General features: G+C 38.8%; 1 protein-coding gene across 1 annotated transcript in view; it reads left to right on the forward strand.

Annotated features, from left to right (window-relative positions):
* Positions 1 to 1,307: 1,307 nt before the first annotated feature.
* LOC109039388 (protein takeout) overlaps positions 1,308 to 27,831 on the forward strand; it is a 35,477-nt gene continuing 8,953 nt past the window's right edge. The window contains exons 1-4 of the mRNA XM_019054861.2: positions 1,308 to 1,693; positions 17,950 to 18,042; positions 25,873 to 26,020; positions 27,380 to 27,513. Of these exons, the coding sequence (XP_018910406.1) occupies positions 1,591 to 1,693; positions 17,950 to 18,042; positions 25,873 to 26,020; positions 27,380 to 27,513 (478 nt within the window). The 5' untranslated portion in view covers positions 1,308 to 1,590. The remainder of the gene's footprint in view (positions 1,694 to 17,949; positions 18,043 to 25,872; positions 26,021 to 27,379; positions 27,514 to 27,831) is intronic.

The following is a 27,831-nucleotide window of genomic DNA, read 5'->3' on the forward strand; positions in this document are numbered from 1 at the left end:
TCCATAAAAATTGCACGACTTCATTGAAATTAATCATCTGAACGTCTGCAATACTGAGTGTGCAATATTGCTTGTTTTTGCTAAGCTCAAATGCCACATTCCTAAGCCTCCACGGTTTAGGGATGACCGAATCAAGAAAAGTGGAACTAGACATAAATCATAAAAACTATACACGTTTCCTAAAATTCGACATGAAAGTCTCTACAACATTTACGTTTTGCTCTAGTCCCGAGTAAGTTTTGGCCTAAAAATTGAGTTGATTGAATTACGAACAATCAGAGCTTTGGCCTCTTTTGTAACAAAATAATCAACAAATGGAGAGTTGGCAAAAAAAAAAGTTTAATTATTGCATTCTGAGAGTGCTTAATGAGCTGCATTCGCAGCATTTTTCTCAATTATTTTCTGACTTGGGAAATTATTTCAAAATAGATGCAAAAAAGAAAAAATCTGCCACCTTGTGACGCATTTTCTATTTAAACATATATTTAAGTAGATTGGGTAATTCGGCTGAATCTCCTCTCATAATTATTCACTTCAGAAACTCATAACTTATCAACTTGTTAACTTATTAACGTATTTTAACTTATTAACTATATTTATGAATCATTCACACCGAGGTATTCTGCATAGAAAGCTTTCGCAGTCAAATATTGATAATGAAGAATTTGCACAAAAAGGTTACCTTGCTTCATTTGAGAGTTCTTAATCAGTTGAGTTCGCAATATTTTTCATCTATTATTCTCTGATATGGGAAATAGTATAATAATATTTTTAAAAGATAGAAAATGTACCGCCGCGTGAGGTCATTTGGCGGCATCTCCCATATTTAAACACACGTATTTCGTTTAATTTGTCACATTTCCTCCAATAATTGTTCATTTTCGAAACCAAGGATATCCTCATCCTCAGTTTACTCAGTAGTTTTCACTTAAACATGAAATTCACATAATTTCAGACACCTGCAAATTCTCCATGCCTTGTAACCTGTCAACTTCCATGAGATCTGATACCTCCGTTCCCGCACTACCGAATCCGATAATTTGACGTATTTCTGCCAAACGGAACTATGTACATTACGACGTGAGACCTGTTATGCATATATTCTCATGGATCTCATAGCTCATGTTTTAATGCACATAGTTCCGTTTGGCAGAAATACGTCCATTTTTTCCTGAGCACACAATTTTTTGCCCCGACCCTACCAGCTCCATCGGCGACCTCCCTCCCCGGTAGAAAACCGCCCCGAGCCCTCCGCCATGCGCCATCTTCGAGGATCCACCACCGGCCGGCCGGCGAGAACACTTTCCGCAGTCAATCAGTCCTGGTTCGGTTTGGAAGTAGCACCACGCTCGACCCTAGCCGATGCCCTCTTCGAAGACCTCTAGTTCCAGCGCCACCGACTCAGTTACACCGAAGCCGAAGCTCACATCGAATTAAGTCCCAGTCCCATTACGCTGCCCACTAGTTCACTCTCAGTTTTATTGTCGCCGCGCTCATGACCGCCTTCTAAGCGCAGTCCGTTTCCCGCACTCTGTCTTGTTGCGTTAGGTGTAGTTCCGTAGTTCTGATAGTTAGTTAGTTAGTTCCGAGATGAATTCCTATAATCTCCACGCGAGGCTCTTCGTGCTTTTCACCGGGTATGTCGTGTGCCAAGCTGCGTCCCCCGGCTCACCTGTCACCAGTAAAAATATACGTGAGTACCGAGATTTTTTCCGAAATTTTTTCCGGAGGTGTTTTGAATTTTTGACGCATCGATGATCCTAAATAAGGGCTTGTAATAAAAATTTGTTGAAAGACAAACGCAAAAATCGATTTTTAAAAGAAGTTGCGTTTTTCGTGAAAAAATGAGAAAAACACCCTAGTTAAATTTACAATTTATGAAACACTTCAATTTTTTTTAGAAGATTGATTTTTGAATATTTTCCTAGTGTTTTTCAAAAAACTTTCATGTTTAATTAAAAAATTTAGTAAAAAAATTCAATGATTGTTCTCAAATGAAATAATTGAGTTTGTAAACAAATTTTAAATCATGTCATAAAAATAAGGAAATTCATGTAGAAACGCAATAAATTATGGCAGATTAATAAATATATTAGGACATACATTTAAAACTCATTGGCAAATTATTGATGGATTAATATTTTTTTTAATTAAAACTGTTTGTTAATAAATAATTTTTTCAAGAGTAGACTGATTCATGAATTTTACTGAGCTTATTTTTTCTTCAAAAAGTAATGTTTGAAAAAAAAATTAGTCGAAACTTCATTGATTTTATACTCCGAGTTTTACCAAAATGTTTTGTCATAGAAACCAAATCAAATTGCAGCTAACCAAAAACCGCGAATAAAAAATATTCTTCGAGTCTGAGTATCGCAATCCAAATGCCGGTCACCTGAGCTGCGGTTCGATTTTTATGACAAAAATGTTCAGTTCTTCGTAATAAAAAGTTTTAGGGGACACATAAAGAGAGGCGTGGTTGTTTAAAACGAAAAGTCCTTTTTTTAACGTATGGTGTGGTGATCCTTAAAACGGGTAAAAAGAAGCCGTAATAAATAAAAAACTTAATAACTATAAGTTTGCATCGAAAGAACCTGTCTTCGCCCATTTTTAAGAAATAAAGCGTTATTCTGTATAAATACGAGTATTTCCAGGGCCTAATTTTTGGTTATTTTTCACGATTTTAAATACATTTCTGTTCGCGTGTCAGTATTGGTTTGCACGCATGTTTAATTTATTTATTTGAAATTATTCTCCTCCAAAATTACAGATTTGAAGTAATCATTGTTCTCACAACTATACCGTGAAGTATCTTTGAGTGTTCTGACAATAGCCGACAAATTATGGAAATTGGCTCGATTAACTATATTCATCGAAAAATATATAAATGGGGGGGAGGGGGAGAGGGCGTAGACTTAATTTAAAATAATGAAAATAAAACTTAGGCACATTTATCCATGCCTGAGAAGAAATTATAGGAGGTTTTTTCTTTAAAGTCCACTTGAGATTAATTGTAAGCCTAACCCAATCGGAAATTTGACCTTGGTACAAGCTTAGTATGACATTTTTTCACATTTGAATAGAGTTGCCAAGCTTATCTTGCTAATGTTCCCACAATGTTAGCAGGACATTTATTTTACCTCTGGGACAAGCTTGAGCCCAAAGATTGTGCCAAGGTTAGGTTTGTAAGACTGCTCCAAGCCTATCCTGACAATATTGCCACAATATTGGTGGGACATTATTTTACTTCCGAGACAAACTTGGATATTCAATATTGTGACAACGTTATGTTAATAATATTGCTCCAAGCTTGTTCAGCGGTTTGTGATCATGATGTTGCCATAGACTTGATGTTATAATATTGCCATAGTATTGGCAGGATATTTATTTTACCTCTGAGACAAGCTTGGATTTCCAATCTTCCCTCTGAGGCAAGGTAGGCGATAGAACGCCGTATTACCTGCCGTCCTCGCGGAAGAAATTCCTTAGCGTCGCAATGCCTATAATGTAGGCATACGGAACATTGGAGTGCCAAGGAACCTTCCTAAGTCAGCTAATTTCTTGGCTGCTTGCATTGGCTGAAGTATTCAACTTGGATCCCACTTGTAACGGGCACTGCCCAGGCGAAACGAGAACCAGCCCCATTGACGGGGCGGCCGCGCGCGGACCGTTGCCAAAAAGCTCCATTTGAGCCCTTGGCCTAAGAATATCGGTAAGATGGGTTAGACGCCTATGGATCATGTGCCTATTACGTCAAAAAGCGAAAGGTCGCAGTTTTTGCCCTTTAATTTGCCCTTAAAGGGACCGCAACGGCAGATCCGCGGCGAGCGCGCCCTGGTGGCGGAAACAGCAAACGCGGTCGAATTGTGCTCGCCGCGCACAATATTGTGTTAATCTTATGACAATATTAGAAACAGAAGCCTAAAATGTTTATTTTCTTAATCTTGTGACAATGTTAAAGTGCGAATATTACCACAATGTTGTAAAAATAATGTTAACATAATATCAATTCAGCAGTTTTAGATATCCAATATTGTGTCAATATTATGACAATATTACGAACAGAAGCCTGTTATGTTTGTTGTTCTAACGTTAATTGAATGTTAACATAATAACAATACCGCAGTATCACAGAGATAACATCGTCTCGATATTATTTTAGCAATTTTGTTTTCCTAATATTGTGTCAATATTGTGTCAATATTATAAGCAGAAGCCTATGTTCAGTATTTTTTTTAATAATGCGCCAATGTTAAAACTAACATATTACTGCAATATTGAAAACACAACTCTACGACAGTATTAGTTTACCAATATTGTATAACCAATATTGTGACAACATTGTGACAATCTTGGAATCACCGAGCACCACCTGACCTTGGATTTCTAATGTTGCTAATATTGGTGCAATATTAAAATACTAAGGTTATATATCCAGTATTGATGGTATATTGTACCAAGATTCTCAGGCCAACCTTACTGTTGAAATATGCTCACAATCTCGCTAAGGTTGCCATAATATTATTCTGATCTGCCCAAGGTGAAATTTCCGATTGGGAAAGAACTCATACTACTTGAGTCTTAGAGAAAATTATGATGAATGTAATTCCTCCTCTTTATAGTTGAGTGTCACAGAAAATATGGGCAGAAGAATCTTCTGAGGTATATTTTCGTCGCTGTTTAGCGGAAAAGCGCAACTTTATTTTCACATAAACCCTGGAACGCACCGAGTTACATGGGAAACACGGCTACTTCGGAGGTCAGTTACGTCTTTTTGTCAACGCATCTCAATTCCGTCCTCAGTCAACTGAAAATCGGATTGCATTTTTTCTTGTCACCTGACAATAATTCATATCCACTGCAAAACGACTTTATCAAATGTCGGATTACCAGCAAGCTCCTGCCACTTTAAAGCGTGCCGCTTACGGAACGTAACTTGAACCAGGAGCCTGCGGTCAGGTTGAGGATTATTCTGCACTCATAAATTCCGAATGCAGCGTCTTAATTATTCGCAATGCACTTTGCCTATTTGGAGGTCAAAATGTCGGCAATTATGCACCTTGACTCTTCTTCTAAGCAACCTCCAACAACGGATGTGGATACCGATGATTCACCGGCGCGAACCATCATAATTTCTGTCCACGGGAGCAATGTTTAACCTGAGGTTGGGCCCTGCGATTACGTTAGCCTTCTTCCAAGCGGGCAATTGACTGCTGAAAACGATAAACCTTTGATACGCCACTCTCAAAAATACCTCGCACCGAAAATTTGAATACAATTTTGTAGGATACCTTTCATAGGAGCAGTGGCGAGGCGTGAATGTATCGAGTATCGATATTTCCCCATTTGAAGCTATGGTAAAGAATCGATTATTATGGTGTTCGCTCCGAACACCCTGATTATCGATCCGATTCCATAGGCTTAAATGGTAGATCAATCGATACATCGCAAAGCACGCCACGCCACTCCATGGGAAAAACCCCCAGAGAATACTATCGTGCTAAGGAGGAACGCCATACGAGCCTTCAGACGTTGCCAAATCGCTTGGAACAAATCGCAAATTTTTGTAGAAATTTAAGAATATTTTTTTCTAGATTTTACAGAGAATTTTGTTTGAAATTTGAGCTAAAATGTAAGAAAACTTCAAGGAAGAATATTCTTAACTTTCTTCAAACAAAATGTATTTTCCGAGAGGAGATCTGGTAGCATTTGAATGCTCATACGGCGTTTTCCTTTAGCCTCGCAGAATGGTGATTGAGATATTGATGCTTCACTGCCCTGCCAAGGCAAAATGCCATTTGAGCATTCAAGCGTTCCAAAATTTCTTTCGATTGCATGCAAACTTTCTGGGAAACTTGTGAATTTTCTTTTTGAATTTTACAGAAAATGTTCATTATTATTCAATCTGGTAATTCTAAAAATTTCAAGCAAAAATAATATGCATAACTTTCCTCCAAAATTAATATTTCATCAGAAAAAAGTTGGTCATGTTTGAATGTTCATGAAGCGTTTTTTCATTGAACGGCAAGTACAGCTGCTGAGAGTGACAAACAATTTCGTATTAAATATGCCCAAAAATTTGAGACGAAATCGGAATTATGATGCCAATTTGAAGAATGCAAGAAACAATACGCCCTTTCGAGAAACCGCATTTTAAAATTTCATATTGTCGTGTCCAGGGTTCAAAGTCGTTGAATTGAGGTGCAACTTTGGGACCTTTGATGGCAAAAAAATTAACTGGACTGCCTGAATCCTACTTTTTTAAAACTAATCGTAAAGAGCGTTTTCCTTTAAAAATTTGGATTCTAAAATTCTAACCCAATTTGACAGAAATTGCTCTCCTGGGAAAATCGCCTCCTATAACTTTAGAAACTGACTAATTTAGTGACTAAGTTTAACGTTGACTTCGTTAACTCCTGAAAAACCTTAAGTTCCTTACTTCTCGCCCTGAGAAACATTTTCCAAGTAATACTTCCCGGATGATAATTTTCGTTCAGATGACCTAAAATCTTCTTAAAATGACAAGACGTTTCTTTAAAATAATAGATATGCCGTTTGAAACAAAGAGATTTCTTGATAACTCAAACTCACGCCCGGAAATATTGATTGGTTTTATCAATATTGATCCAACAGAAAATTGATCTCATAGTGTAAACTCCCGTATTTGAAAACAGATTTTCGATGTTGCAATTAGATTAAACTGATTTTTCCACCACCAACGTGCATTACTCCAATTTAAGTTCAACGTAAGGTGGAGGTTGAAATTCGACACCACGCTCAAGAAAATGAAACATTATGAAACAAGATTAAGTTTCAAAACAGAGATGCCAGTACATTATGTAACGCAGCGCGGCGAGTATCTGGACCAACGAATCAAGATTATTTCGAACTTCGAATAAGCGGACTGGTTATAGCACTATCACAACTTCTTTGAGCGAGTATTTGACATAAAATTGCAATTTGCATAATCTCAGCTTAATATCGCTCGATACGCACTTTGCAAACAGTAATTTTACTTTCATCTACTACATCTGGAGTCTGCAGGAAGCTATCTGATCGAAACAAAACAATGACTTTGATTCATATTTATAGTTCACAGGACACTAAAACATACAAACTGCAGACAGTGCAGACCCTCCAAAAGACCTTTCTTAAAATCTATCTTGTATTTTGACGATTTTCAACATTAATTTTTTTTTAATTTCGAGAGAGCGCTGAATATTGCACTAATTTGACTTTCTATGATTATCGTGTATATTAATTTGAAATATTTCAGTTGCTGAAACTATTGAAAAGTAAGGGAGAGAAAATATTCTTATAAGGGAAATCCCTAGATTACGTAATTATTTGTAGAACAAATGGATTGCATTTTGCAAAAAGGAACCAGAAATATTGCAATGGCGCTAAGATTGTGCAACTTCATCCATTGCGATAAAATTACTGAAACCATGAAAAATTTTTAAATTTACCTGATAATTTTTGTCTTAAATTTACAGTTCTTAGCGAGTAAAATAGAAACTGTGAATAGATAATCAGGTTTTTCTTCCCAGACAAAAGAAGTTGCACAATTTTAGCAACATTGCAATGCTCCCGGTTCCTGTTTGCAAAATGTAATCCAAATCATTTTCATATATTAAGAATACCGGTTTGCTAATTACTCACTCAACAATTGGTTGAATTATTTATTATAAAGGAGTCATCAACTTTAAGAAAATTTTGAACTGTGTTTTCTTCTAGTAAATTTTAACTATATTGAGAATTCATGTCGGCATTTTCAACCTAAAATAACGACTCTTTGAGAGACTTATAAGATGAGAGATGAAAGATTTTCTTTGATCAAAAATTCTTCCGTGAATTTATAAAAATACGTTGAATCATCTCTGATTTTCACTCAGCTCAATGCTGTATGACAATAAATTACGGTTATATTTTTTTTCTTATCAGTGCGTTGAAGTCTCTTAAGGGGTCAAGCGATACGCACCAGGTTTCATAATCATATTCTGAAACACGCCGTTGAACACGATTGCCACTAACAGATGACTATATGCACATCTTTCTTTCTTATCGGCGCGTTAAAGTCTTTGAACCGATACAATAAGCGTCGGGACTCGTGTTACGCTGAAACAAGATGTATAACAATCCAGTTTCGTAAATCAAATTTATGGGGAGTCAATGAAGTACCTGAACCCTCACCATCAAAAACTATGGCATTCTGCCTTGCTAAGGAAGAACTCCGTATGAGCCTTCAGATGTTACCGAATTTCCTTCGATAAAAACCGAATTTACTGGAAAAATTGTAAATATTTTCCCCCAAAATTTGCAGACAATTTTGTACGCAATTTAATCTAAAATATCTGAAAATTTCAATGGAAAATATGCTTAAGTTGCGTCGAAAATAGACGTTCTATCAAGGAAAATTTGGTAACTCTCGAGAGTTCATACGGCGTACTTCCTTAGCACGGCAGTATTAATGACCATGAGATGATGGCATAAGATCAGGCTCCTGCACATTATTTTCAATACTGAAAAAAAAGTTACGGGCTATATAGACATACCGTCCGTTCCGGGCTCAGAGGCTGAAAGTTCCGGGTTTTAGAGCCGTAATTTCAACTTTCGGCCTCTTAGCCCGGAACGCGGACGGTATGTCTATATAGCCCGTAAGTACGGCCTCTACAGCCGAAGTATTTTTTTCAGTAAACGCGGTACGAGTTGGAAAGATTGGCGATTCGAAGGAGGCACTTATTCATAGAATTTGGATACCAAGCTTCGACTATGGTTCTATGAGACAAATTCTGGCGTTAGGGACGTTCTTGGAACTTGGTGAAAAGAAGGGGAAGTGAAGGCAAATTGATTATCCGCGCGGGAGAAATTTACCCATGCGACGCGACGGTCGTAATCAAGACTAACTTCAGTTATTTGCGTCGCAGTTCTTTTAGCAGTTTAAAGGGTTATATGGCGCAGGCCTTAATGTCTGATCTGTTCAAAATACAAATTCATAGGTAAAGTAGAGAAATGCATCTGGCAGTGATGGGGATGTTTTCAAATGACGAAGTTGTACAATTTGTATGTAGACTGCGTTCGGCAGAGAGGAACCAAGCCGCATATGCTACTGCCTTTAACTGAGCGATTTCATATTTTACAAGAGAACGTTTATGCGCATTAGGGTGGCCCACAAAAATGAATTTCGGAAAATTATAGCCGTAACCCCCTAAATCGGTTACAGCATGTTCAAAAACACGGAAAATGAAATTTGGGGTCAATCGGACAAAATTGACCCGACGCGACGCGCAGTTGACATTTATCCCCGCAAAAATAGCGAATTTTAACTGTTTTTCAGTAATTTTTGGCTCCCCAAAAAATAAAGTCGGAGGGGTCTGCAAATTAAACAGAGGGCAAAATTAGTTCATAAACTACACCCTAGTGAAGTTTTGGACCCCCTCCATGCTTTTGACCCGACGCTCGGTTGCCATTTTCACGCATGAAAATAGCGAATTTTTGACTGTTTTTGATGATTTTTCCCTCTCGATAAATTTACGTTACAGATGCCTAAATTGTAATCAGAGTGTGAAATTAGTAGCTTAGATGCTCCCAATGCTCCCCTTCTGATAAGTTTGACACGTTGCGACGTTGCCATTTTTCTGAGCAAAATCGTGAATTTCGACTTATTTCAATATCACCTAAGGAGCCAAAGCCGGGGGCCGCCCACCTGGCAACTAAGTAGCCAAAGCCAAAGAAGCTAAAGTAAAAAAAAAAAAAAAAAAAAAAAAAAAAAAAAAAAAAAAAAAAAACTTGAGACGTGTGCGAAAGATGGGATGTGATCTAGAAAACTACTTAAGAAAAAATTTAAAAGTAGGCGCGAAGTAATTCCTCTTAAAAAAATAACAATTTGGGATTTGCCGCGGGCATGTCACGAGAGCGTCGTGGACAAGGTTCATGAGCTAAAGTGCACCAGCACCGATCTCCTCGTCGTTGCACATCTGAGTCATCACCGCTGACGTCACTGGCATTCATTCTTACGGCCCTTAACTAACGAGCAGACTCCTTCTTCCCCACCTGTCTCTGATTTCTTTTAAAATACTTATATATAGTAAATAAATCGTCCAAATGTGTGACAAAGAGCATTCAATTGGGTCAGGCAGTCAACCGTCTTAGATTTCGAAAGTCTCAAGATAACATTTTTGGCAATTTCTGCCATTTTGGATTTTTAAATTTTAAAAATTTGAGTTGAGATTCAAGTTCCTCGTTAAAAAATACCCCCGGACACCATGACGGTAACATTCAAGTTTCATACGTTAGTGCGCCTTCAATTACATTTGATACCGTGCAATACTTTCGTGGTGGAATAGTTGCATTGGCGCCTACAAACCTAACAGGGATACTGCATGCATTGCGCAATGAGTGAAGTATCCCTGTTAGGTTTGTAGGCGCCAATGCAACTATTCCACCACGAAAGTATTGCACAGTATCCAATGTAATTGAAGGCGCATTAACGTATGAAAATTGACTATTACCGTCAACCACTGTTTGCCAAGTAGTAACTTCACGCCGAGTAAAACATTTTACAGGGTAAAAATTTTCAAAAAAGATACTCATGGTATAATCACCGTGTTTCAGCGCACTTTTTCGATGACTTCTGAGTTTTTTTTATATCTAGAGAGATAACATTGAAATAAGTCAAAATTCACGATTTTGCTCAGAAAAATGGCAACGTCGCAGGGTGTCAAAATTATCAAAAGGGGAGCATTGGGAGCATCTAAGCTACTAATTTCACACTCTGATTACAATTTAGGCATCTGTAACGTTAATTTATCGAGAGAGAAAAATCATCAAAACAGTAAAAAATTCGCTATTTTCATGCGTGAAAATGGCAACCGCGCGTCGGGTCAAAAGCATGGAGGGGGTCCAAAACTTCACTAGGGTGTAGTTTATGAACTAATTTTGCCCTCTGTTTAATTTGCAGACCCCTCCGACTTTATTTCTTGGGGAGCGAAAAATTACTGAAAAACAGTTAAAATTCGCTATTTTTGCGGGGAAAAATGTCAACTGCGCGTCGGGTTAATTTTGTCCGATTGACCCCAAATTTCATTTTCCATGTTTTTGAACATGCTGTAACCGATTTAGGGGGTTACGGCTATAATTTTCCGAAATTCATTTTTTGTGGGCCACCCTAATGCGCATTCCTAAGAAATTTTCGAGAAATTTGCTTCGTACTATGCAGAAATTTACTGAAATTTTGCAGAAAAATCGGCACAAACGTTTTCATGAAAAAAGAGTGAAGTTGCCCAATTACAATTTGGCAATAGATCTGTTGCTTGGAGCCTCTCTGCTTAACACGGTCCACATATCACGTACCACATTTCACAGTGCACTAGGGCGCTCTGCGATGTCTAGCCGCCGCAGGAATTTGTCATTCACTTCGCATTCATATCACTCAGGATTTTTGTGCTCTTCATAGACCTTGGTGCCGAATTTCAATCCTCAGTTTCATAGAGTGTAACGATAATATCCACTCTCTTAACACGAATAATTTCGTTTCGTGAGTTCGGGCGCATCTCGTTGGAGTTGGGTCGTTTTGAAAGGTGACGCGCGGTGCGACACAATGAGGATGAGATGCAGGTGGTGTGACAGCGGTGAGTGTGACAGCGGTGAGTGTGACAGTCATTACAAAGTGCAGCGCGGCTGGGGACGGCTGCGGCTACCGGGATGGATGGACTCAGGCAGGGGTGGGGCGTTAGGCGTTAGCGCGTTACTCAATGCGGACGAAACCGTACGGAAGTTTAACTGTTTACTTTCTCTCAAGGTGCGAGCCCGAAGCTATTCCGACTCCCATTACGGCCTGCTCCACCTGATCCAAGCGTGTCATCGGGTTTTGATGCACCAATATCGATTATGTTTTTTGTAACTAAAAGTTAGTAGGGGGGGGGGGGGGGGGTTAAAAGGGTTCTTATCTGAGCCGTCCTAAAACTGAAAATTTTTAAACTTATTTAATATTTATGAACGTTGTCAGGTTGCAAATGTTCTAAACGTAGCAATGTTTTGGACGGTATTTTTGACGATTTTTTCCAACATTGCTGATCAATTTTAGAACTTAATTATGCTGAAAAATTCCTATTATCGTTAATAAAAAAGCCATAGCTTTTCATTTTTTTAAAAAAAAAAAATTTCAGCTTTTTAAAAAATAAACAAATATGTTACGATCATCAAGTTATTTAAGTGTTAAAATTGCTTGCCGGATGGTTTTAAATAATTATAATGTCGAGAAAAACGCGTTGAAAATTCTAAGGAACTCAATATTGTATAATTTAGCAGTTCCGAATTTTTAAGCTGGGAATTACTGGAATTGATTTCAAGAGCATTCATCTATTTTTCAAATATAAAGCACATATAATCTGCGGAGTTGTCATTTATTGCATACAAGTTGGAAAAGCGTGAATTAATAAGGGGGGGGGGGGGGGGCTCAACTGTGTATCTTAACTGACAGTACTTTTCTTTCCCATGTATCTTTAAACTACTTACTTACCTTTACTCGTAAAAAAAAAGTCTCGAATTTCTAACTTTTCCAATCCGTCAACAATTGAAACCGCAATTTTATTTCTATTCACAGTCGATGAAGCTGGTTTTTCGCCGTCTTATAGTAATCATTTTAAATGCTTATCGATAAATATTTCTTACGAAAGTGCTTTCGCCAAAAATTTACGTACATAAGGTACGGTAGACCGGTTGGTATTATCAAGAATTAAATATTAGAATACTTATGCAAATTTTAAATATTATACATAAATCAAAAATAAAATACGAAGAATATCCGGTCTCTATTTTAACTCGGTGGAAGTGGTTTTTCCCGCTTTAATACTAAATCAAATCCCTCATCGATGAGAATTTCCCTATTGATGCTGTTCAGTATCGATCCGTAGACGGCAGGGTGGATCGGTTATTAATGTCAAAAATTACACATTGGGCATTGTAAAACTTGAATATTCACAAGCACAGGGGTATATCAGGTTTTTTAATCCGTTTAGATGCTGTGCTTTTTAAAGCAAGACATCCATCGAGGTGTGGATTTTCTTTTGAATTTTATGTAATCGCGATGGTTACATATATTTTTGGATACATAAGTACATATTTATCAGCTTAAGGATATAAATCCGGCTGAGACGCGGAAAGCCCCGGGTTGACGGATTTCATTCGATGAATTTCGCGCTAAGCGTCTATGAGATGGAGGAAATCGATGCTTATGCGCACAAATTTGCAATAGTTTGTAGGGTATTCCCGATGCGATAACAGTTCTGAGGCTCATGCTAACAGGCAATTTAACATAAGCCTTATCGGTCAATTTTTTTGAGACATATTGAAAATGTTGTTATATAAATTTGCGTGAGCTCATATGAAATATTCGCATTCAATATTTCTTCTAATAGACAAGCTTTAACGGCATATTCTGATTTTTTTGTAGATAGACTGATGAAGTAGTATAAATATCAAAACTTTGACTATGCGGTTTTGAAATTGCTGTTTTTGCAATGAACAAAAATGATGGATTTTCAGAATATCACATTTACCAGCATTCATAGAGCCCTTTGAAATTACTGTTTTGATTCAAAATGGTCAGCTACTCTTTTGATATTAGAGAAATTGATTTAATGGTTGATTTGAGTTGATGGTTGTACATACTCATTCTTCTTAACAAGATGGCTACGCAATGAATGTTTTCGACTTAATGAACAAACACGGATCATCAAAATACATGATTTACTGGCAGTTAAGGAAACCTTTGAAAATACTGTTTTGATTCAAAATTTTCAGCTATCCTTCAAGTGTTATGGAAATTGAGTCAACGGTTAATCTTAATGAGTCCACTCATTCTTTTTATCTAGGAGGTACGCCCCCTGACCGCTTCGCAGTCCAACCCCCCCCCCCCCCCCCGAAGCGCTTTGCGCCAACGTGCGTTAAAAATTCAGCATAAAGCTGATATCTCAATACAGAAGGCAAAAGCTCACACACAAGCACAATTTTCCCTCAAAGAGATACGCTGTTTTCATAGTTAAACATAGTTAAACAGCGTATCTCTTCGAGGGAAACTTGTGCTTGTGTGTGTGCCTTTTCCCTTTGTATTGAGATATGAGCTTAGTGCTGAATTTTTAACGCACGACGTTGGCTAAAAAATTCCAACACACTGTCTTACGACCCTTGCGTCCACGGCAATCAGTTTGTGAAAAATTGCTTAGGTTCGTTTTTGTAAAAAACCCGGATTGTTCGAGGCAATTTTGCAACGTTGAAGTGGAGTTACGTTCCTTTGTTGGAGCAGCGACGGAATATGGACGGTGAAACTACCAAACCACGTATCTCGGTTTGCGACGTCGCAGACTTCCTGTCATACTTTATTTTTTAAATGAAAAACTACTTAACGTCCAGTCTTGAAAATTTCTGTGATTTTTTCTCTTCCTGCGGAGAAAATTCTGTGAAAATTTCAAGGAATGATATTGATTTGGTCTACTTCCAAAAAATAAAATGTGAGCGTAGATTTTTAAACACCGCAAACGAGATACGTGGTTTGGTAGTTTCACCGTCGCTTTGTATTGAGATACGAGCTTAATGCTGAATTTTTAACGCACGACGTTGGCTAAAAAATTCCAACACACTGTCTTACGACCCTTGCGTCCACGGCAATCAGTTTGTGAAAAATTGCTTAGGTTCATTCTTGTAAAAAACCCGGATGGTTGGAGCCAATTTTGGAACCTTGAAGTGGAGTTACGTTCCTTTGTTGGAGTAGGGACGGAATATGGCTAAAATCCACCCTAAAATCCACCCTAAAATCCAGCGGGTGAGTTTGGCGGGAGCCGGGAGCCGGGCGCGGGGTCACCGAAACCAGTTCGGATGCATTTCATTCGCGGATGACGTAACGGACGTGCGCCGCAACCTGCTCCTGATTATTCACGAAGGATCCGATTTTAAAATTCACGCTTCACCCCTGCGCTCGCCATAGGACGTCGACGTCGTCGGACGCGAAGTGGACCAGCGGAGGTCACCCACGGTTCGTTGCGTTGCCCGCCCGGTCACTGACCACCCATCGCCAATCACCGCTCACCCGCTCACCGCTCATCGATGTTTCGCCGCCGGTCAGTACGCTTGCCACACGCCCGGCCCAACTGAGCTTTTGACCCGCGGTGGAGGAGTGTTACACATCCAGCCTCCTCCGGGATCCTTCGAAAGTCATTAACCCTCTTCTGGCAGACTTAGAATATCGACGGTGAAACTACCAAACCACGTATCTCGTTTGCGGTGTTTAAAAATCTACGCTCGCATTTTATTTTTTTGAAGTCGACCAAATCAATATCATTCCTTGAAATTTTCACAGAATTTTCTTCGCACGAAGAGGAAAAATCACAGAAATTTTCAAGACTAGACGTTAAGTAGTTTTTCATTTAAAAAATAAAGTATGACAGGAAGTCTGCGACGTCGTAAACCGAGATACGTGGTTTGGTAGTTTCACCGTTGATATGGGACTTTTAACATTTGTCATCAAGTTGCATTAGAAATTGATGGAAGGAGAAGTAGGAACAGAATGGTGGAGAGAATAGGAGGAAGTAAAGGTCGAGGAAGGAGAGGGAAAAGACGAAGAGAAAAAAAAGAAGAAGATGACGAATACCATAAGCAGGTAGAACAGAGAAAGAAAGAGAGGAAGAAGAAAAAGGAGAAGAAGGATGGCAAAGGAGAAGAAGAATTGGTGAAGAAAGAGAATAAAAGGAGGAGGAGGAATGAGATGTTCGTACCAACATGCTACCAACGTATTAGTATGTTGGTGAGCGAAAAAATTGCACAATTTAACGCTCACATGGGGTATCAACTTGGTGCTTAATCGGTCAAAGTGCGCCTTCTTATCTCCCTCATCCCTACATGGAACCGTGCAGCTTGCGATTTTGGTACTATTTTTGCCGACCTCTAACCTTTTACAATTTTTTATTCATTTGATACGCAAAAACTCAAATATCGCTACAGAAAGTGCCGCATCGACAGTGAAACTTCCAAACCACGTATCCAGTTTGCGGTACTTTAAAATTTCCGCCCCTATTTCATTTTTTTAAAGGAGAAGAAAACAAAATAATTCTTTGAAGTTTTCACAGGATTTTCCCCGCGGAAAGAAGAAAAATCACGATGGTTCTTGAAAATTGCCGTTGAGTAGTTTTCCAAAAAAATCAAGCATGACGGGAAGTCTGGAACGTCGCAAACCGAGATACGTGCTTTGGAAATTTCATCGTCGATATACTCCCTTGCGCAAGCAACACGAAATAAATCAATCCCGTCTTTTTATAGTCATAAACTCCATTGATTTTTAATCATTTTTCCGAGGGTCTACCGTTTAAATGCTGAAGAAACAGGTTCAAAAAATTTTCAGAACGAAATAAATTTTTGCCGAATTTAGTGTGATCGGACCTCTTCCCCCCTAAAAAATTCTTGACAAGACCGTCCGCCGCGTGCCGTCTATGAAAAAATACATCCTATCTTCGTCTAAGTCTAAAATTAATGGTCAAGCTTGCAAATGTGCTTGGGGGAGCTAAAAATTAAGGTTGTAACGGCTACCTGAAATTGAAAAATAGTGTATTTTCTTCGGAAAATACACTAAAATACCAAAGATCTCACTCATCATCCATAAGCATCGATATTTGAACGAAATCAAAAGGAACCAATTCTATCGTGGCATGGATCCTGTTATACGCTTGTACTCTTAAGGTAGTCATGGTCCAGGTCACAATGAAGTTAGTTCCTTTCCATTTAAATAATTTCTTTCAATTCTTCCGTACCATTCGGGTTGTTAATGATGGAGTTGACGATGAGCCCATTTGACCGAACCTTTTGGACATTGTGTAATAGTGTAGGAACATTAATAATCATCATTTACGGGAATCAATAATGCCCTTACGCAAGGGATCGGCAAGGTATGGACTCAGGTTGTCATAACGGAGTGGTCGCTGAACTTTCAGCGGCCTTGCCCGACTGCCAAAATATTTTTTTCGCGAGTGAATCAGCAATAAACGCCAGTATTTTTTCCTTATTCGTAAAAAAGTACTGCGAAAACTATAGAAAATGTTGTCCATGTGAAGGAAATAACATTTTCTGGGTTAAGTTGCCGTAATTCTTCAGCTAGGGACATATGAACGTACAAAATGGTTAATTTGAAAAAAGGATAAGAGCGTAAAATGTCAAATATGATAATTGAATCGGTCTTTTTCCAAAATACTCCAGTTTAAAGTTAAAATACGAGGAAATGCAAAAAAAAACCCGCCAAAATCGACGCACTCAAAATATCATTGATCGTATGCATTAAAGTATTTAAATTATTAACTATTACTTAATCTACTATTTATAACGAGTAGATCAATACTGCTTTTACTAATTTGCATGCATTTATATAATTATAAGCCTTAGATACACTGGTCTCGTGTTGCTAACTGAACGTATTTATGCCAAAAGGAACTACGTTACACGCAATACGTATGCACTTAGTTCCTTCTGGCATAAATATGTTCAACTGGCATTACTCCCCACACTGTTACTCTAGTATTACAGTGCTACAACTTACGAGTTCCATGCATATCTGAGGAAGTGAGAAAAGCGAAAGCGCCTTCAATTTTGACCATGCAACACGCACATCCGTGGAACACGAATAGTTGCATCAGACGCCGCAGTCAAAATAGTCTACAGTCTTTGTAAAGCGAGAACGCCTCGTATTTTTGAATATGCAACCCGCATATCCAAGATACTGAAAATATACGCAAAATTTAAGAAACTCGTAAATTTGTGTAAACTCGTAATTTAAATTCTTATGCGAGAAATTCAAAGTGAATGGACGTTAAGGGTTTCCAGTGCGACTTTAAATACTGCATTCCTCACGTATGTACCTATTGTTAAAGTTTGTTCATGTGACTTATTTTTCCTCTCTGGTTTTTGTTGCAGCACCTTACATTAAGCAATGCAGAGAAGCAGACCCAAAATTATCAGAATGTATAATACAAGCAGTGAACCATCTGAGGCCATATTTAGTCAGAGGTAAGTTGGCTACCGGACGTTCCATACTGATTTCACAATGCAGTGATTGATTGATAATGAAAAATGCAAAGATTGTTTCAAAGAGGTTACTGGTGCTCGTAAATAAAAATTACAGATACATTTTTTCCTGCTTTTCTCTCACCTGATAAGGAGTTTAAATGAAATTATCTATCTGGAGGATTTCCCCGTGATAAATTTTCAACATCATTTTCCGGATCAATGTGCGATTTATGTAACGATCGATAAATTGCTTAATAAAACACCACAGAAGCTTACGAATGATCAAATAATGTGATGGACTTGACACAATCTCAGATCGAATTCGCAGTACCAGATCAATCGAAATCAATCCGATTGGCCTACATAATGGCATATTTACTAAAGCGACTCTGTCCGCGTAAATTTGATCGATACATCGATAATGTCCCTCCTTTATTTTCGAAGCGCGACGAAAACCGGAAAAGTCACTGAATTTCAGGTATCAGAAAATCTTAATTGATCACGCTGGGGAATTTTAGACCATTAAGGAAACGTGATTGTAACTCTTTCCCGAGGCTTAAATTCAGAGCCAAGTTTTTAAGTCAAGTTCATCCATTTAACTTTTCATCTCTTTCGTATTATTTTCTCGTGTTTCGATATCGTAATTTTATTGGAATTTTTAGTACACAATTTCTTGATCGGACTATTAAAAAGCCAGGCGTTTCCTTAGGATTCGGCCATTTCTGCCGTAAAATATTTTAGATTAAAAAAGATTATGTTTTAAATTCCTTTTACCATTCCCTTTTATTCCTGAGTACCCGAGTTTAATGAATTTCCTAATCGCAGCGTTGCACATTCTTCGGTTTTGTTCAGAGATACTCGCCAAGAATGTACAACTGAGGGGCCGGACTGAAATCTGATTATTGCGTGAAGCAGACAACTTAAGTTGCTGAACATTGAAACGATATCTACATCTCATACGGGTTTCATTCCAATGTTTTATTTTATTTTTATGCACACTTGATGTAGCGAATTTATTTGCGTAATTTTAAAGAGGTTTAAACGATTTTTACAATTTAGTAGGCAGTATTTCAATTTAATTAGCCGAGACCTACTTGTGTGATCAAAAGGATAGATTTTAAAGATTTTTATCTATACGTTCAAATCGCTGAGTTAAAATGTGAGGAGATGCATATGCACAAGACCAAACTGTTTTATTAAATCTCTCCTTTTTCTCGACCGAAAATGTTAACATTTTTTAAAAAAAAAAAATCATAAGCGAGCCCAGACACTCCAAACGGAGGGGAGGGGGGAGGGCGGGAGATCTTCGGGAGCTTTCTTTCCAAAATTTTCGAAATATTAAAGCAACATACCGTTGGAGTCAATTTCGTCATGAATAATTACCAAATGTAAATCCTTCATCCTTCCACCTTTCTTTTTTTCTTCCCTTTTTCCTCCTGCTATGTTTTGGTTCATCCCCTTCGCCCCCCTTGATCCACCTATGAAAAAATTATAGTAGTTTTTTAAAGACTTATTTTCGAAAATGTTGCTTAAAAATACTGGAATAGGGTTTCCCTTTACGTTTTCAAAGAATGTTCACAGGTACTTGAAAAGTCCTTCTCATCAGTCACTGTCACTAGAGTTGCAACAAAAATAAAAAATAAAAAAAAAAAAAAATGCCGGAGCACTGAACTCAAAGTTATATATTGCGTAAAAGTTGCTGCCGTCTAAGGTTGTAAAATGACATCACCTCAGGTCAGCAGAGGACAAAAATAATCTGTCACGGAGTGGATCATTGAACCTTCGGTTCTCATTCATGAGTACAAAATGTGGTCGTTTCCGCGCGACAACTCTCGCGTAAGGCTAAGCGCATAAGTTAAACGCGGGAACTGCAATTGCATAACCGCAAAAACACAGGGCACATTATTCAAGACCGATATTGTCAGATTTCGCGAAATAATACCATTCATTTCTCGTCAGAAATAGGAGTTTCTCCATTGGTGTATCACCATGAGACCATTACGATAGTTGAGGTGAGATGAAAAATGCTTAGAAATATCTTTGCCATTTTGGGTTAAAAAAAATCTGAAGATATTCATGGAAGGCTAGTTCACTCCGTCCTTTCAGAAAATGAATTGAAGGAAAAATGGTCGCCATTGACACATTCTTGCACAATGGTCATCCGTGGGTGTAATTTGCCAAATGACCTCCACCTGACCACGTCATCAGCTCCCGTCAAAAAGATCGTTCGAAACGGGTCCTTTTTTTGAAATTTTCAAAACGGCGTTTCTTTGTAAAAACTTAGTTGACTCCGTACTTTCCGAAAATCAATGAAAATTAATAAAAGCCAGTGACACATTGCTGCCAAATGACCATTTTAGGATGTTATTTGTTCCAAATGGACCGTTATTAGCAAAAAGGAACCAAGCCACATGAGATATTGCCAAATTTAATTAGGCAATTTAATGTTTCACAAGAGAACGTTTGTGCGGATTTCTTGAAAAATTCTATGGACTTTACTTCGTACTATGCAGAAAATTTACTGAAATTTGCACAAATGTTCGCACAACCGTTTTCATGTAAAAAATTAAACTGCCCAGTTAAATTTGGCAGTAGCTGATGTGGCTTGGTTCCCTTCTGCTTAACGCGGTCCAAAATACACAGAATTAACACATGTAAGATAAGATCTATGGTGATCTCATTTTGTTTTTTTTTTCGTACCTTTCGACTGCCTTGCTTCTTAACAGATATCGATGGTGAAACTACCAAACCACGTATCTCGGTTTGCGACGTCGCAGACTTCCTGTCATACTTTATTTTTTAAATGAAAAACTACTTAATGTTCAGTCTTGAGAATTTCTGTGATTTTTCCTCTTCGTGCGAAGAAAATTCTGTGAAAATTTCAAGGAATGATATTGATTTGGTCTATTTCAACAAAATAAAATGTGAGCGTAGTTTTTTAAACACCGCAAACGAGATACGTGGTTTGGTAATTTCACCGTCGATATTGTCTCTGTATCCGCGTTTTCCTCCTTCATCATCAATCCGCGATCGGGTCTCAATAGAAATCCTTCTAGAACTAGGTGTACTCTGATTGTATCCTCCCGAAGTGACTGGAGCAACGTCCGCGCCGGACGTTGCAAAATATAGACCAGTCTCATGATGTGCCATTAATCTCGCACCGGAGAAAGTGGTTACACCTAAACCAACACTTCCTCGTCTAGGTGACGCATGCTCACCGAGATCGCGGTTCTTCGAGACAGGGATACCAACTTCCTCCCTTCTCGAAAGGACTTCGCGCACAGCCACACAACGGGCTGATTATTGAAATTTATAGAGAAAACGATAGATAAAGATGACGAAGGTAAAACGGAGCGATCTCAATGGGGGTAGCGGCTGGTTAATAGGTACTGCCGTGCTAGGGAAAAACGCCGTATGAACATTCGAGAGTTGCCTAATTTTCCCATTGGCTCCACTGGTTTATTTTGTCAAACTTTTTTTTGAGGAAAAGTCCCCATAACTTTAAATTATGACAAAATCAACCTCAAAATTTACAGTTTCAATCAAAAACTTTATATCCAATCCGTCCCGAGCTATGTCCCTTTTCTTATGAGCTATTTTACAGATTATGCGGGAGAGGTCTGACTTTTAGGCAAAGATTACTAAGGACTCCAGATACCGCACGCCGTATACTTGCCGTAGGAAAGAAGTGGCCCCCCAGTCGCCTGCAGCGCCAGGGTAGGCAACCTGTGTAGCGGTATGCCATACTTTAGCCCACCTGTAATGGAAGCGCATGGGAAATTGGGAAATTGCACTTCGAATGTGCAGATTATGAACGGCAAATTGCGAAAATTGTTCATTTTAGTCACGAGTGGACTCACCAGTGGACTTAAATGGACTCAGAAAATTGAGCAGAGTTATTTGCATTAATTTTTTTTCTTTCTTTTTTTTTTGGTTTTTTCGGCATTTTTTAACGATTTAAGACATAAGAAAATTTAATACAGTGAATCTTTAACCAAACTTAGCACAGCACGGCGAAACCGGTCAAACACACGGCAAACAGTATATTCGTTAGCTCGAAGTATGGCATACCGCTAAACAGGTTGCCTACCCTGGAGCTGCAGGGGACTAGGGGGCCGTGTTTTATTCCAATGCGGTATCTGGAGTCCTTAGTAATCTTTGCTTTTAGGGTGACTTTTGAGCTTCGGCGCAATGAAATCTGCGTACGAACGATCACGGTTCGTTTCAGAGGGAGGTAAATAAAATAGTGTTGCCCACTCAAAATTCCTTCGGGATCTTGAAGTAGGATGCATACATAGTCATTTAAGCCTAAAATCAAAATATTCTATCGAGCTCTTCGAAAATAAAATCGATTTTTGTGTTTTTGTCGCTAAAATGGCCTTCAAAACCGATCAATGATTCAATTCCGATGGGTTGTGCATATGCAAAATGGTACATGTATGATGAAATCTACGTATTTTTGGACCAGGAATCGATTGAGCAGGGTCCCGAATCGGTTCGAAGCTTCATTGACAGAAAAATGGGCCTTTTTTGGGATTTTAGAGATGTTTTGGGCCCACTTTTTCCCAATTTTGGCGTGAGAAAATCTGTGCCGTCATGGGTATTGATTATTAGGTACTTTCGGGCGAGAGATTGAATGCGCTTGGTCCCGAGTCACTCCGGGGCTTCCTAATCCAAGAATACGCTGTAGGCCCAGGTGGAGCTCCGGAAGAGCTTTGAAAATATTTTTTGTCTTTTATGTTCAAACTGGATGCTGAAATTGGCCTTTCTTTGACTTTAAAATGAGACTCCTGAATAAGTAACAAGAAACTTTTCTATAATTTGATGACCTTTGGCCTCCTTCAGCCAGTCCACTGTGTAAGCTCCTGCATGAAAGCACGATGCATATCTCAGATCTGATCATGCGCTGTGAAGAATGATATCAGTGCGCACGCATGCTGATCTGCACTGATTGACGGGTTCACACACATACACATCAATTTCTCTTTTTCAAAGACCTTCTGACGAGAAATCGTATGCGCTTTATGAAGAGACGGTATAAATTTGGACTCGAAAAATGAACTCCTCTTGTGGATTTATAATATTTATATGCAGAATAACTATTTTCCCTCCTTTTTCGGTCAAACAAATAATCTTAACCCAACCAAGCTGAGAAACATTTTTCGACCTAAGAAGCCCCGGAGTGACTCGGGACCAAGCGCATTCGATTTCTCGCCCGAAATTACCTAATAATCAATACCCATAACGGCACAGATTTTCTCACGCCAAAATTGGGAAAAAATGGGCCCAAAACATCCCTAAAATCCCAAAAAAGGCCCATTTTTCTGTCAATGAAGCTTCGAACCGATTCGGGACCCTGCTCAATCGATTCCTGGTCCAAAAATACGTAGATTTCATCATACATGTACCATTTTGCATATGCACAACCCATCGGAATTGAATCATTGATCGGTTTTGAAGGCCATTTTAGCGCCAAAAACACAAAAATCGATTTTATTTTCGAAGAGCTCGATAGAATATTTTGATTTTAGGCTTAAATGACTGTGTATGCATCCTACTTCAAGATCCCGAAGGAATTTTGAGTGGGCAACACTATTTTATTTACCTCCCTCTGAAACGAACCGTGCGATGTTATTCAAATTTTAAAAATTAGGTGGATTCCCCTAGTGAGGTCGAATTTTTAGCCTACGGAACAATCGTTGAGGAAAGTGCGTGCTTTCACTTCCCAGAACCATTGGGCACATATTGTCCTGCAGCACCACAAAAAGTTATCGGATAATTTTTCAGATGAGTGGAACAACATTCCCCTACTAATAGCCTTGTTCCTTACATCGGAAGTACCGGACCCATTCCGTCGGAAACAACGTTTTCGTCAGGTTAATAGTGTAATTAGCACGGCTATAAACCGTGTTCGAAGTGATCGGCGATTTTACAACTTAATTTTGGTCGTGGGAACTTTATGGCCGCTCACCATGTTTTCGGGCTGTTCCGGTCTCGAATGAGTAGATAATGGAAGAACAAACTCGGAATAGCCGAAGGTCTCCGAATTACACCAGTTCAACAGATGCTGTTGTTGGCAAAGGACGAATACTTGGAACCTGGACTACCGTGCTAAGGAGAGACGCCGTATGAACATTCGGATGTTGCCAAACTCCCTCTCGAAAATATTTATTTTTGAAGAAGTTATGCATATCGACGGTGTAAGTCGGCAATCACATAACTCGTTTACGGTGTCTGAAAACCTCCGCCTGTATGTTATTTTTTTAAAAGAGAACAAATTGACATCATTCCTTGAAGTTTATGCAGAATTTTCTTCGCACAGGGAAGGAAAATCACGGAAGTTTTAAAGAATTACCGTTGAGTAGTTTTCCGTTTAAAAAATAACGTGTGACAGGAAGTCTGCGACGTCGAAAACCGAGTTATGTGATTACCGGCTTACACCGTCGATATGTTTCATTGACATTTTTCGATATTTTTATTCGATCAAATTATGAACAAAATCCTCTGAAAAATCCGGAGAAAAATCATAAATTTTCCCGAAAATCGTGTTCTGTCCAAGGAAATTTGGCAACGTCCGAGGGCACATACGCTGTTCTTCCTCAGCACGGCAGTTGAGCGGTCTCAAGTGCGAAAACGTGACGCGTCTGAAGTAATCCGGCACCTGCCATAATGAGATATTCCTTGTGCTAAGAGCATATGGACATATTTATGCTAAAAGGAACTATGTTGCACGCTAACCCTATGCACATAGTCCCTTTTAGCATAAATACGTCCGTATATGATTCACCGGACGGGAACTTCAAGCATGATTTCGAAATTTCTGGAATTTCCTAGAATTCTTGCGACGCTAAAACGTTGACGCGCTTGAAATCATTTGTAAAGCCCGGTTGAGGGAAGATAATGTTAAATATTTATGTTTCCATTACTGCCGCAACAAGAACTTAATGGGTTATTTGGACTACAGTTTGCTATTCGGAACTAAAATTTGCGGTTCATCCGTAAAAACACTTATAGGCCCAGGGAAACTAATGGTACATACCTAGTTTCTAAACTGAGCGAGAAATTATAGTTTCCAACCGCAGAATGTAGTTCATTTGAAGAAGGGTGTAACCATCATAAGTCAAGTTTCGAGAAACCACGAAAAAACTTTTCCTCCGACAATTGGACTACATTTTGCAATTAGGAATTATAATATCTGGATCAGTTCAGAAACAACGAGTGGACCATTAGTTTTCCTATGCACACGAGTATCCTCAGAAATTGTCAAACCAGATATTGCAGTTCCCAGTTGCAAAATGTAGTCCAATTCATTATCTCTGTTCAAAACAATTTAACAGTGTTCTTCATACCACCCGCAATAAAACCACGATCACACAAGCAGGATCGGAGAAATTGGGCGAGAAATAAAACACTTTTTTTGGCGGATACGCTTTTCTTTCACTTAACCGTTATCTGTACCGAAATTTTTAGTACACTGAGAAAAAAAGTTCGGTAAATCCGAACTAGTTTGGTTCATATGGAACCAAGATTTTCTTCGGTACACACGACCGAATTATTTGGTCTGCTCAGCCGAACTTTTCGGTCCACTGAACCAAACTGTAAGAATTTATTATGGTTCGGTTGCACAAACCGAACAATTCGGTTGAACAGACCAAATAATTCGGTTGTGTGTACCGAACAAAATCGTGGTTCCATATGATCCAAACTAGTTCGGATTTACCGAACTTTTTTTCTCAGTGTAGTATTATGACAGTCAAGTAACATGCGTGTTTGATGACAATATTGAAAATTATAGTGTGTGCCATAATTCATAGCTTTCGTCTGTTATAGGAATTCCTGACATCCAGTTGCCTTCCGTAGAGCCGTTCAGGATGGAACCTTTCTCTTTAGCTCTGGCGACAGGTCCTGACGGATACAAAATAACGCTACGAGATATCGATTTGCGAGGCGCCAGCAATTTCACCATCACTAAACTGAAGTGAGTATACTTTCAAAAATGTGAGACTTATTATTTCTCCATTACCCCAGATTAAACGGAAGTATATGTGAATCTGACTGCCTGCACCTTCGCAACTCTTTATTCATGTTTTCCCACTTTTTTCTTTCAAAGATTATGAAACCAACTGAGTTACTCAAAATCACTGTGAATTTTCTTAACTTTTAAAAAATATTCAAGGAAAGGTTCGAGGAAAACGCGAGAGACTTCACAGTTAGTCCATCGTTTTCCCCTTTAGTCTATATAAAAACCACCCTGTCATTTCCCGGACGAAAGAACATAACTCTAGTCCAAACTTTCGAGATTGACCCGAACAATTCAATTCTTTGCAGGATTGTACTAGTGAGCTTATGTAATTTTTGTCCAAAATTTTTCTGATTTTTACATGGGATCAGAAAAAGAAAGCAGTGAAATTTTAAGTTAAAGATGCCCAAGATCCTCTTAGTTGAAATGAAATTTGCGCAATTGGGGAAATTTGGCAACATTGAAATGTATAGTTACGTTCTTTCGTGAGGGAGCGACGACTCGTTTCAACCAATAGGATCGCTCCATGCTATTTTCCCTTTGCTTCTCTGTCCCTAGCTTTACCTATCAATTTCAATAATCAGTCCGTAGGTTTTTGTTTAGGTATCACGGCTCCTCTATTTTCTCAAAAATCGGTCCTATCTGTTCTGCCGTGATAGCGAGGACAGCAGTAAGTGGCAAATTTTTGAAATCGAGTTTCCTTCAAAATTCGTCTAAACTCTGTCAGATGAATTCACTGAAATTGCTAAAACAGCAAAATTCATCTTAATTGTATCATAACAAAATAGACATATGAGAAAGCCATAAGTGCGCAAAAATGATGTAGTTTTAGGCAAGACAGCAGTAAGTGACAATATTCCTCCAGAGAGCCAATGAAGACAGTGCTTTCGAGTAAAGTGCCGCCCTCTTCCGCGAATTTCAACATGAAAATGCGTTTGTTGTGCGTCCAAAATGCAACCACGAAAGCATGCAGAAGATAGCATTCACATACTGTCTTGCCTAACAATAACCTAGTATGAAAATGCAAAATACCCTTTTATTGGAATTGAAATAAAATCAGTCCATTTTTAAAAGTCCAAACGATTTTTAAGAGTCCTTCGGACGATTGGTGGCAATTTGACAAAGAGCGGAGGCTTCTTACAATAAAGCCTTCTGGTCAGATACTTCTGAGCCCGTTTTCTCAATACTTTGTTTTTGCACTTACTGCTCTCTTCGCCATCAGGGAAGTTCTGGTATGGGTACCCGCGGTTTTATCTCGGAAGCCATATTAGAGGCAGTGGAACAATTGTAGTGATTTGTTTTTGTTCCTATTTGTAGGTTGTCACGAGGCTCACAACCTTTCGAGGCCAAAATCCGAATTCCTGCTCTAGTGATGGACTCGCACTACTCGAGTAGCGGAGTGCTCATAGTCATACCGGCCAGCGGCAATGGAACTTTCCACGCTGATTTCGGTGAGTAAAACCCGATGCACGCACGTGACGAGTCCAAGGATCCATGACGAAAGCACCTCTTTTTACACACGTCTGTCGCAGTGGTGCAGAAATACGGCGTGAAGTGCCCAGAGACAAGAGACCCTCCACTGGCCTCTTGGTGACAGGTGGAAGCTTTTACTCCCGAAAATTCAACACTTCCTTATGGACAATTACAAGGGAGCAACAGTCATCACTCTTTTTTCGGCTGTTGACCATTGACGTATAATACAATCTATACCGCATTAGGAAATTTCGGCGAGACTAGAGTCCCTTCAGGCGAGACGATAGGCAACCCGG

The sequence above is a fragment of the Bemisia tabaci genome, chromosome 7, assembly GCF_918797505.1.
Source record: "Bemisia tabaci chromosome 7, PGI_BMITA_v3".
NCBI lineage: Eukaryota > Metazoa > Arthropoda > Insecta > Hemiptera > Aleyrodidae > Bemisia > Bemisia tabaci.